The sequence below is a fragment of the Mustelus asterias genome, chromosome 28 (assembly GCF_964213995.1).
Source record: "Mustelus asterias chromosome 28, sMusAst1.hap1.1, whole genome shotgun sequence".
Lineage (NCBI taxonomy): Eukaryota > Metazoa > Chordata > Chondrichthyes > Carcharhiniformes > Triakidae > Mustelus > Mustelus asterias.
In genome coordinates, this window is record NC_135828.1 from 26,932,267 (window position 1) to 26,944,686 (window position 12,420).

The following is a 12,420-nucleotide window of genomic DNA, read 5'->3' on the forward strand; positions in this document are numbered from 1 at the left end:
AGAACAGCTTCTTCCCTGCTGCCATCAGATTTTTGAATGTATCTACCTCGCACTAAGTTGAGCTTTCTCTACACCCTAGTTATGACTGTAACACTACATTCTCCACTCTCTCCTTTCCTTCTCTATGAACAGTATGCCTTGTCTGTATAGCACAGAAGAAACAATACTTTTCACTATATTCCAGAATCGTGACAGTAATAAATCAAATGAGTTAAACCAGCTGGAATACTGTGTACAGTTCTAGACGCCACACTGTCGGAAGGATATGAACACCTTGGAGAGAGAGGTTTACTAGAATAGTTCCAGGGATAGTTCTGAGGATAGAATGGAGAGGGTGGTGACAGTCTGGAATGCGCTGCCCAGGAGGGTGGTAGAAGCAGGTTGCCTCACATCCTTTAAAAAGTACCTGGAAGAGCACTTGGCACATCATAATATTCAAGGCTATGGACCAAGTGCTGGTAAATGGGATCAGGTATTTCTCATGTGTCGGTGCAGACTCGATGGGCTGAAGGGCCTCTTCTACACTCTGTGCTTCTGTGATTCTATTCTCTTTGGAGAGACGGCGGCGAAGAGGAGATTTGACGGGGACGTTCAAAATCATGAGGGGGCTGGACAGAGTAGAGAGGGAGAAACTGTCCTCGCTCGGAAAGGATCGAGAGCGAGAGGGCACAGATTTAAAGTGATTTACAAAAGAAGCAAATGTGATGTGAGAAAAAAATCTTCTTCACCCAGCGAGTGGTTGGGGTCTGGAATGTTCTGCCTGGAAGTGTGGTGGAGGCAGCTTCAATGGAGGCATTCTAGAGGGCATTGGATGATTATTTGAATAGAAACAATGTGTGGGGGTACGGGGGAAAAGGCAGGGGAATGGCACCAAGTCACGATGCTCATTTGGAGAGCCAGTGCAGACACAATGGGCCAAATGGCCTCCTTCTGCGCCATACCAATTCTGTAATTTCAGTGGGCAAGGACAGTGCAGACTTCAGTGCGATACTGAGGGAATGCTGCACTGATAATCCTCAACTCCATTTTCCCGCCTTATCCCCGTAAGCCTCGATTCCCTTACTGATTAAAAATCTGTCTATCTCAGCCTTGAACCTCCTTAACCCGGCCTCTACAGCCCTCTGCGGGAAAGAATTTCACAGATTCACTCCCCTCTGAGAGAAGAAATTCCTCCTCACCTCTGCCTTAAATGGGTGACCCCCTTATTCTGAGATTGTGCCCTCTGGTCCCACAAGGGGAAACAACCTCTCAGCATCTACCCTGTCAAACCCCCTGAGAATCCGATATGTCTCAATAAGGTCACCTCTCATTCTTCTAAACTCCAATAAGTGCAGGCCCAACCGACTCACCCTCTCCTCATAAGAAAATCCCTCCATACCTGGGATCGACCGAGTGAACTTTCTCTGGACTGCCTCCAATGCCTGTATAGCTTTCCTTAGTTAAGGGGATAAAATCACCATACTTAGTGATGTATCACAAAATTCAACTAGAATGTGGGGTATGGCCTACTCCTCAAGTCACGCTGACACTGATCAGTCCTTAGTTGCCCAAGTGCTTCATATGCAGCGTAACGTGTTTCCGAAGCAAGACTGTTTCAAGATAATCTAATCCTATTAAAGTAAGAAGGTGCAAACCACTTACTGCAAGGATCTTCCTGAAAGTCCCAGATGACCGTACGCTGCTCTCTCTCCCATGTTGAGAAAGAGAGCTGACTGGTGGTGATTTAACCTGAGGCGAGGGGCAAGGTTGAGAAGCAGGGCCTTCACGAATACCCTCAGCCGGTACGGGAATTGAACCCACGCTGTTGGCGTCGCTCTGCCTCACTAGCCAGCCATCCAGCCAACTGAGCTAAACCAACCCCATTCTGTGCAGCAGAGGAAATTGTATCCAGAGTGTGGTTAGAAACTGGAATCCGCTACTACACAGTATAGTTGAAGTTGAGTCTCTCTCCTCTTGAAAAAAGGCTGAGGGTTCACATAGAAAATAGGAGCAGGAGGAGGCCATTCGGCCCTTCGAGACTGCTGCATCATTCATTATATCATGGCTGGTCATCCAACTCAATAGCCTGATTCTGCCTTCCCCCCCATATCCTTTGATCCCCTTCACCCCAAGTGCTATATCTAACTGCTTCTTGAAAACATACAATGTTTTGACCTCAATTACTTTCTGTGGTAAGGAATTCCACAGGCGGACCACTCTCTAGGGGAAGAAATGCCTCCTCATAGAATTATGGAATCCCACAATGCAGAAGGAGGCCATTCAGCCCATCACGTCTGCACCGACTACAATCCCACCCAGGCCCTATCCCCATAACCCCATGCATTTACCCTAGCTAGTCTCTCTGATACTCAGGGGCAATTTAGCATGGCCAACTCACCTAATCCACACATCTTTGGACTGTGGGAGGAAACTGGAGCACCCAGAGGAAACTCACACAGACACGGGGAGAATGTGCAAACTCCACACAGTCAGTGACCCAAGCTGGGAATCAAACCCAGGTCCCTGGCACTGTGAGGCAGCAGTGCTAACCACTGTGCCACCATGCCACCCTCATCTCAGTCCTGAAAGGTTTACCCTGTATCCTTAGACTACGCGTCCTGGTTCTGGACACCCCCAGCATCAGGAACATCCTTCCTGCCTCTCTACCCTTTCAAATCCTGTTAGCCTTTTAAAAGTTTCTGTGAGACCCCACCTCATTGGTCTGAGCTCCAGTGAATATAATCCTAAAACAACTCGTACGTCAGTCCTACCATCCCAGGAATCAGTCTGGTCAACCTTCGCTGCACTCTCTCTATATAATTGGCCACAAGTTTCTGGCAGGTTTTGATAGCAGGGATACAGAGAGAATGTTTCCTCTTGTGGGGAAGAGCTTGACTATAGCCCATTAATATAAGATCACCACCGAGAAACCCAATGGAATTCAGAAGAAATGTCCTTACCCAAAGAGAGTATGGAAGGCACTAACACAGGGAGTGGTTCCAGTGAATAATATAGGGGCAGTTAAAGGATGGATAGACAAGTATATATGGGAGAGTGGAATAGACGGTTCAGATGATAAATTTACTTCAGGACAGAGTAGGAGAGGGCTCAAGTGGGATATAAACACTTGGTGGGCCAAATGGCCTGTCCTGTGCTGCATATCCTGTCTAATTCTATGCAGGCATTTAAATAATTGAAATATTTTTGCGGGAAGTAGCTCCCTACACATGCAAGCTCAAACGGCCTTTATGCAGAAATAAAACAAAGTTGTGCCTTTGATTTTAAGCAACACTCAGTAATGGCCTGAGGAGATAGAACGAGAGGTCATTCTGTTCTATATTCTTAGAAGAACATTTCATCAAATTCTGTAGTTCCTTGGTGTGACGGTAAGGATGAACGTATACTGCTGTAACCTGAACACAAAGGGCAGTGTGCGGCTGTAGATGTAGCGAAAGGTCGCCAACTTTTTACCTGCTGATCAGCTGCCAGGTTCATCTTATACGGATGTTGTTTTCCTTCCTCCTTCGATAGAGGTGACCAAATTTTGGATTCAGACCTATCGAAAAGGAAGGACACATGAACAAGACTTGGGCTAATTATTCTATTTTACAAATTCCCTCCCCAAATGTCTCCATTTCTCCTGGACTGTCCTTAAAGCCTGTCGTTTAGGCCGGATTATTTAACCAGCTACCCGAAGATCGCCCGACGTGGCTTGGTGTCAAATTTTATGTCTGATTTTATTTTATCAAATTTATTTATTTATTAATTAAAGTGTATTTATTAGTGTCACAAGTAGGCTTACATTAACACTGCGATGAAGTTACTGTGAAAATCCCCTAGTTGCCACACTCCGGCGCCTGTTCGGGTCAATGCGCCTAACCAGCACGTCTTTCAGACTGTGGGAGGAAACCGGAGCACCCGGAGGAAACCCACGCAGACACGGGGAGAATGTGCAAACTCCACACAGACAGTGACCCAAGCCGGGAATCGAATCTGGGACCCTGGCGCTGAGAGGCAGCAGTGCTAACCCACTGTGCTGTCGTGAAGCACCTTGGGTCCAAACAATGGCAAACAGTCAGTAAGACTGGTCACAAAACCTGCTTTTCAAAGTCCTGCCTCCATTTGCAATGGCCAAAATTTAAATGGGGGATGGGTGGGAGATCAGGCTTTCGAACGCTGCTGCACTCTCCTGTTGAGCCCAGTTAAGCCCGATAAATCACTTGCTCACAGTTTCACACCTCTGGCCAGAATGGATCGCTTCATTGGAGTGACCATGGAATTTGACACCCTTCCTCATCTCGCACATGCTCCTACATCCCCAGGGGAGGCCATGGCCTAGTGATAATATCGCTAGACGATTAATCCAGAGACTCAGCTAATGTTCTGGGGACCCGGGTTCGAATCCCGCCATGGCAGATGCTGGAATTTGAATTTAATAAAAATATGTAGAATTAAGAATCTACTGATGATTATGAAACCATTCTTGATTCTCGGAAAATTCATCTGGTTCATTAGGGAAGGAAATCTGCCGTCCTTACCTGGTCTCCAGAGCCACTGTAATGTGGTTGTCTCTCAACTGCCCTCGGGCAACCAGGGATGGGCAATAAATGCTGGCCAGCCAACGATGCCCATGTCCTACGAATGAATTTTTAAAAAGCCCAGCACACACGGAAGCAGTGAAAGGTGCAAATCTGCACGCAAGGTGCCACCCTCAACTGGTTGAAACCCACATACCCACCCCATGAATCCTTGGGACATGTAGGGAGGTCATGTGATGGAGAGATCAGACCGACAATGCACAGCATTGGAATTCACTGGGTCGCTCCAGCCAGACCAACGATTTTTCATGCTGTCCGGTAGGTTTTCCTCAGAAGATACAAACGTTGCTTTCACCAAAGCGGGTTCGCAAGTTATTTAACCTCGTCGCCACCGAGACTAAGGTTTCTCACCGGCAGAGGCGGTTTTCCATTGGCCGCCGGTGGGATCTTCCTCTCCCGCTGAAGACTATGGCATAATGTACAGCTCACCTGCCGCACCTCCAGTGAACGCAGTGCAGGGGGAGTGGTGAGGGGGGTGGGGGTCACCTTTGGCAAGACCGGAAGATTCCACCGGCAGCAAAGGGATTGAAAATCCCGCCTTAAGACTGTTTTGGTGACTTATTTAATTTGGAGACTGAAGCCAACTTCATATTGATCAGGACACGTCGGCTGAAATTTTACCCTCCCATCCACCAGGGGGATTGGAGCAGGCGAGGGGCAAGCCTCAGGAAGATCCGTTGACCTCGGGCAGGACTTTACTGTTTCAGGATGAGGGAGGCTGCAAAAACCGGTCAACTTAGAGAAGCATTGGCAATCTCCGCCAGATTCTGTCCTCTGTTTGAAGGGTTTTGATTTTTACTTGTAGCATTCACAGATAGCCTGCTCTGATTTCCCTTCATTGGCACATAATAGTCATATTTGTACAATGATTACATTCCTTACTCTGGAGAGCTGTGGATGCCAAGAAGCAAAGAATAAACTCCAATCCCAATTGTGCAAGGATGTTACTTTTCTGCCAATTTTAGAATCTGTCAGCCACAAACGGACTTTGCAGTGACTTGCTATAACTTGCTTTCCCACAGAATTGTACTCGATTGTGCCTCTGGCACAGTTTGTGTCCAAGAACTTCACTTGCCTGTAGATCAGTTCCCTTCATGGCCAACCAGCCTCAAGAATATGACAGGCCCAAAAGTCCTTTACAGCCACTGTGATACTTCTGAAGATAAATTCAAGTTTATAAAGTCTATTTATCAGTGTTACAAGTAGGCTTATATTAACCCTGCAATGAGGTTACTGTGAAGATCCCCTAGTCGCCACACTGCGGCGCCTGTTCGGGTACACTGGGGGAGAATTTAGCATGGCCAATGCACCCTCACCAGCACGTCTTTCGGACTGTGGGAGGAAACTGGAGCACCCGGAGGAAACCCACGCAGACACGGGGAGAACGTGCAGACTCCACACAGACAGTGACCCAAGCCGGGAATCGAACCCGGGTCCCTGGCACTGTGAGGCAGCGGTGCTAACCACTGTGCCATCTATCCACTATTGTAACATGCAACAGCTACTTAGTACGGAACAAAATTCCACAAACCGTAAGATCATTTTTATTCTTATTCCTTTGATGGGACGTGGGCGTCGCTGGCAAGGCCAATATTTGTCACCCAGGAAGGATGTGGAAAAGATTGAAAGGGTGCAGAGGCGATTTACAAGGATGTTGCCTGGATTGAGTGGCATGGCTTATGAGGATAGGCTGAGGGAACTCAGTCTTTTCTCCTTGGAGAGACGTAGGATGAGAGGAGACCTAATAGAGGTATAGAAGATGTTGAGAGGCGTAGATCGGGTGGACTCTGAGGCTTTTTCCCAGGGTGGAAATGGCTGCTACGAGAGGACACAGGTTTAAGGTGCTAGGGGGTGGGTACAGGGGAGATGTTAGGGGTAAGTTTTTCACGCAGAGGGTGGTGGGCGAGTGGAATCGGCTGCCGTCAGTGATGGTGGAGGCAAACTCAATAGGGTCTTTTAAGAGACTCCTGGATGAGTATATGGGAGTTAATAGGATGGAGGGTTATAGGTAGGCCTAGAAGGTAGGGATATGTTCGGCACAACTTGTGGGGCCGAAGGGCCTGTTTTGTGCTATAGTTTTTCTATGTTTCTATCCCTAATTGCCTTTGACCCGAGAGGCTTCTAGGCTATTTTAGAGGACAGTTGAGAGTCAACCACATTGCTGTGGCTCTGGACTCCCATGTAGGCCAGACCGGGTAAGGACGGCAGATTTCCTTCCCTGAAGGACATTATTGTTGGTGAAGGGATGAATGTTGTACAAGACACTGGGGAGGACTCTTCAGAAAAGATACTATTTGAAACTCTATTGAAGGAGCAGACAGGACATTCTTGTCACATCTCGTCTGAAAGATAGTCCATCCGATGGTGCAGTTTTCCCTGTCTTTTTTTAAAACGTATTCATCAGACACGGACGTCGCTAGCTGGGCCAGTATTTATTGCCCAGCGTCAACCACATTGCTGTGGCTCTCGAGTCTCATGTAGGCCAGACTGGGTTGGGACTGTAGATTTCCTTCCCTAAAAAGGACATCAGTGAATGAGATGGGTTTGCCCAGCAGTGGCTTCACGGTCATCAGTAAATTCTTAATTCCAGATTTTTTTTATTGAATGCAAATTTTACCAGCTGCTGTGGTGGGATTTGAACCCAGGTCCCTAGGGCTCTGCCGAAGGGTCATCCAGTCTCAAAATGCTGGCTCTATTCTCTCTCCACAGAGGCTGTCAGACCTGCTAAGGTTTTCCAGCATTTTCTGTTTTTGCCCCAGAGCATTATCCTGGGTCTCTGGATTACGAGTTCGGTGACAATACCACAACACCAGCTCCGCACAAAGGTTTAGGGTTCAAGACCCACTCAAGATTCTGGAGTGAGTTGCAAACTCAGAACCTTTGAATTTAAAGGCAGAAGTTCGACCACAGAGACATTGCCCTGCCTCTCCCCACTCAGCCAAGCGGCCATTCTTCAAGCACTGTCTGGATAGTAACTCTCGGTAGGCTATTTGACAAGGGTGAGGCATCATGAATAAGCCCAATTCTGCCCTCAATGCCAACATGCCCTTCAGCAGCTTTCACCAGGCTGGGGAATCTTGGATGACATTCTCTTTTCTTTTCTCATTCTTGAGCCTCTTCAGGAGCCCAGGAACCTTATTGACCGACTGTGGGTATTGAACCTGGGACTAGTGGCAGCGCTTCTGCCAAAAGAAACAACTGGCAAGCGAAGGAGCTTTGGTATCGCTGCTGCCGGAACTCAAATGGTCACGCAGCAGTATTAATCTACCTCCAGCACTGGCCACACAGGAAGCGCTGTTTGATGGGAGCAGCATGGTGGCACAGTGGTTAGCACTGCTGCCTCACAGCGCCAGGGAACCGGGTTCGATTCTGGCCTTGGGTCACTGTGTGTGGAGTTTGCACGTTCTCCCCATATCTGTGTGGTTTTCCTCCGGATGCTCCGGTTTCCTCCCACACTTGAGAGATATGTGGGTTAGGTGGATTGGCTATGCTAAATCGCCCCTTAGTGCCCTAAGATGTGCAGGTTGGGTAGATTGGCCATGGTAAATTGCCCCTTAGTGTCCAAAGATGTGCAGGTTGGGTAGATTGGCCATGGTAAATTGTCTCTTCGTGTCAGAGGATTAGTAGGGTAAATGTGAGAGGTGGGGATAGGGTCTGAGTGTGATTGCTGTTAGCACAGGCTTGATGAGGCGAATGGCCTCTTTCTGCACTGTAGGGATTCTATGACTCTTTGTTAGAGCTTCCATCAGCATCCTCTCTGACAATCTATGTACAGTATTGATCTCTTTACCCAAGGAAAGTGGCAAATGCATTAGCAGTTCAGAGAAGGTTCACCAGACTAATACCTGGAATGGGTGGGTTGTCTTATGAGGAAAGGTTGGGCAGGCTAAGGTTCATATCCACTGGAGTTTAGAAGAGCAAGAGGTGACTTGAGTGAAACCGTTAGGATCCTGTGGGGTATTGACAGGATGGATGTGAAGAGGATGATTCCTCTTGTGGGAAGAACTAGGGGTTTAAAAATAAGGGGTCGCTCATTTAAAACAGACACGAGGAGAATTTTTTTTCTTTCAGAGGGTGGTGTGTCTCTCGAATTCTCTTCCTGTAAAGGCAGTAGAAGCTGAGACTTTGAATATTTATAAGGTAGCACTAGATAGATTCTTCATAAGCAAGGGTGCAAAAGGTTTATCGGGGGTTGGCAGGAATGTGGGATTGAGGCTACAATCAAATCAGCCATGATCTTATTGAATGGTGGAGCAGGCTTGAGGGGCTGAATGGCCTACTCTTGCTCCTAATTTGCATGTGCACATGTGACAGAGTTTTCGGGCCCAGGCAGCTGAAGGCATAGAATCCTAGAATCCCTAAAGTGCAGGAGGCCACTTGGCCCATCGAGCCTGCTCCGACTCTTTGACAACAATCCCACCCAGACCCTATCCCTGTAACCCCATGTATTGACCCTGCTAATCCGCCTAACCTGTACATCTTTGGACTGTGCGTGGGTTTCCTCCGAGTGCTCCGGTTTCCTCCCAGACACGGGGAGAACTCCACACAGACAGTCACCCGAGGCCGGAATCAAACCCGGGTCCTTGGCGCTAACCATGACTGCCAACTGCGGACCAAAGGAAATTGCGGATGAGCAAGTGGCCAGAATTGGAGGAGCAAAGAGATCTTGGACTGGAAAAGGTTATGTAGATGACGAGCAGTTGCGGCCTTGGAGACGTTTGGACCCAAGACGGAGAATTTCAAAATGGAGGGTTGGCCGGAATTTCAAAATGGAGGGTTGGCCGGAATTTCAAAATGGAGGGTTGGCCGGAATTTCAAAATGGAGGGTTGGCCGGAATTTCAAAATGGAGGGTTAGCCGGACTGGGAGCCAGTGAGCAAAGGCTATTCGAGGTCAACCACCTGGACCAACTCTGCTCTTCAATGCAGCTGAAACCAGTAACCAGCGGAGATAAAGCTTTAGATCTTTAGTCGTATCCTGAACTGATAAAGAATTTTCTTTCTATTCGGTGTAATGAGTGCTAGCCAGGGAAAGTTCACTTGAACAGTTAAGACACAGCAGCTCAACAATTCTGTATAAAACAACTCTACGCTGCCAAAATAATAGTTACACCAAAACCATCATCTTTCCGAGGCTTCGAAGTAAGAATTTCACATAAATTAGCACGAGCTGAACTCTATCAATGCAGGTCAGCCCATCCCTTACATGGGAACAAGCCAGGAGAAAGGTTCAATGGAATAGTCGGGAGGGCATACGGATCCCATGTCTGTATATGGGCACAGAGAGGGTCTGTTCTATTGTTAGCCTGCTCCAGTTTACAACAGCAATTTACTCAAAGCCCTGCATTCCCCAGAATGGTTACCAACCATAGGAGGCGGCCCAGAATGCCTCCCTGGGCATTGTTTGATGGCACATTTCTGCCATGCCATTTGTATTACAGGCACGCTTCAAAAAACAAGTCACAAAGGGTAGCAGTAACTCCCTCCCCAGCACCCCTGCAGCAGGAACAAACTTGGCACAAGGTGGGTTGTGGGATGGAAACATTAGCGTGTTTTTGTTTGGGGGGGGAGGGGGTGCGGTGGTGGAGGCGGCGGGGGGGGGGGGGGGGTGGGGGGGAAGGAGAGATGGGATAAGCTGCTGGATAAATGCAAGTCTTTTCCCGTGAATCAAAAAAGGACTAACCGGGGTTAGCGACAGCTGGGTGTATTTATAAACTCCACACGACAATATTACAGCCACTGATTAAGAGCAAAGGCTTAACTCGGGGCAAATAGAACAAAGAACAGTCCAGCACAGGAACAGACCCTTCGGCCCTCCAAGCCTGCACCGATCATGATGCCTGACTAAATTAAAACCGTACGCACTTGCGGAGTCCGTATCCTTCCATTCCCATCCTATTCACGTATTTGTCTAGTTGCCCCTTAAATGCCACTATCGTACCTGCTCCCACCCCCTCCCCGGGCAGCGCGTTCCAGACATTCACCACCCTCTGTGTAAAAAAACTTGCCTCACACATCTCCTCTAAACTTTTCCCTTAAACCTATGTCCCCGAGTACTTGACTTTTGTATCCTAGGAAAATGCATCTGACTATCCACTCTGTCCATGTCACTCATAATCTTGTAAACCTCTATCAGGTCTCCCCTCAACCTCTATCATCCCAGTGAGAACAAACTGAGTTTATCCAACCTCTCCTCATAGCTAATACCCTCCAGACCAGGCAACATTTGAGAGTTGCTCTCACGTGGCAGTCATGGTCTCCCTTGATGTTCAGTGTGCAGGAATGCCGTGTAGGTGGCAGGCTGCTTCTCCTGGGGTTTGAGACATCGCTGTTTGGAATATCTCGGGTGCTGAAGCAATTCTGAATGGTAAGCTTTTAGCAATTTAGATTCTTCATCCAGGGGCAACTGTCAAAAAGCCACTGTTGACATCCAATTTTGTGAAGAGTATGTCTATGTTAATTTCATAGAATCATACAGAGGCTCTTCTGCCCATCGAGTCTGTACTGACCCGCAAGAAACACCCAAGCTTTGGTGAGACTCTCATCCACTGATGCCATTGGGTGAATCTCCACTGACTTGTTTAACCGAGTCAAGTCCACACTGATTTGAATGAACCATTCAGCTTTGGTACCGTAACCATCCCAGAATGCCAGTTTGTCGCTATGGTTACTGTAGGGATATCCCCCCCCCTCCCCCTCCCCCCCCCCCTCCCCCCCTTCCTCCCTCCCTTTGTTGTAACAAGCATTCAATCTCGCTCTTGATTTTCCGACTTCAGTGGAATCTTCTGGAAAATCCCAATCCAGGGTAGAAATGTCAATTACCAGGGGACATGGTGGGGGTGGGCAGCGGGGCTTTACACAGAGGGCAGTAAGTGCCTGGAATGCGCTGCCAGAGGAGGTGGTAGAAGCAGATACAATAGCAACGTTTAAGAGGCATCTTGACAGATACATGAATAGGCAGTGAATAGAGGGATACGGACCGTGTAGAGGCAAAAGGTCTTTAGTTTAGAAACGAGTCCTGTGTTGGCGCAGGCTGAGTGGGCCGAAGGGCCTGTTCCTGTGCTGTACTGTTCTTTGTAAGAGTGGGTGAGGGGCCTTCCTCACTGCATAGACAGATAGGCTTATCATTCATCCTGAGGTTTGTGGTGTTTTCAGCTTTCCTAATGCTGAAAACAGGGTTGGAAATTCATTTCAGAATACACGGCTGGGCTGCTCCTCAGCAAGTCCATCCACGTGTAGATCAGCATCACCTACCAGCATGTTTCTCTGCTCAATAAGGGTGACTCCTGCTTCTGCAAATTGTAGAGGTCTAATAATTTCTTTATTTTTATTATTTATTCATGGGATGTGGGTGTCGCTGGCTGGGCCAGCATTTATTGCCCATCCCTAGTTGCCCTCGAAAAGGTGGTGGTGAGCTGCCTTCTTGAACCGCTGCAGTCCATGTGGTGTAGGTACACCCACACTGCTGTTAGGAGGGGGGATTTCCAAGATTTTGACCCAGCCACAGCGCCAGGGACCCGGGTTCAATTTCCGGATTGGATCACTCTCTGTGCTGAGTCCGCACATTCTCCCCATGTCTGCATGGGTTTCCTCCCACAGTTCAAAAGGCATGCTGGTTAGGTGCATTGGCCATGCTAAATTTTCCCTCAGTGTACCTGGACAGGCACTGGAGTGTGGCGACTCGGGTTTTCACAGTGGTTTCATTGCAGTGTTAATGTAAGCCTATTTGTGACACTAACAAATAAAATAAATAAGTCAGAATGGAGAGTGACTTGGAGGGGAACCTCCAAGTGGTGATGTTCCCAGGTATTTGCTGTCCTTCTGGATGGTAGTGGTCGTAGGTTT

At 48.1% G+C, this 12,420-nt stretch overlaps 2 protein-coding genes across 3 annotated transcripts in view; one reads left to right on the top strand and one right to left on the bottom strand.

Annotated features, from left to right (window-relative positions):
- Window positions 1-12,420, top strand: part of LOC144480348 (uncharacterized) — a 420,372-nt gene that overhangs the window by 284,748 nt on the left and 123,204 nt on the right. The gene's annotated exons all lie outside the window — the stretch shown is intronic.
- pdlim1 (PDZ and LIM domain 1 (elfin)) overlaps window positions 1-12,420 on the bottom strand; it is a 107,610-nt gene that overhangs the window by 43,848 nt on the left and 51,342 nt on the right. For both annotated transcript variants that reach the window (XM_078199714.1, XM_078199713.1), the window contains exon 3: window positions 3,451-3,535. In XM_078199714.1, coding sequence (XP_078055840.1) covers window positions 3,451-3,535 — 85 coding nt within the window. The remainder of the gene's footprint in view (window positions 1-3,450; window positions 3,536-12,420) is intronic.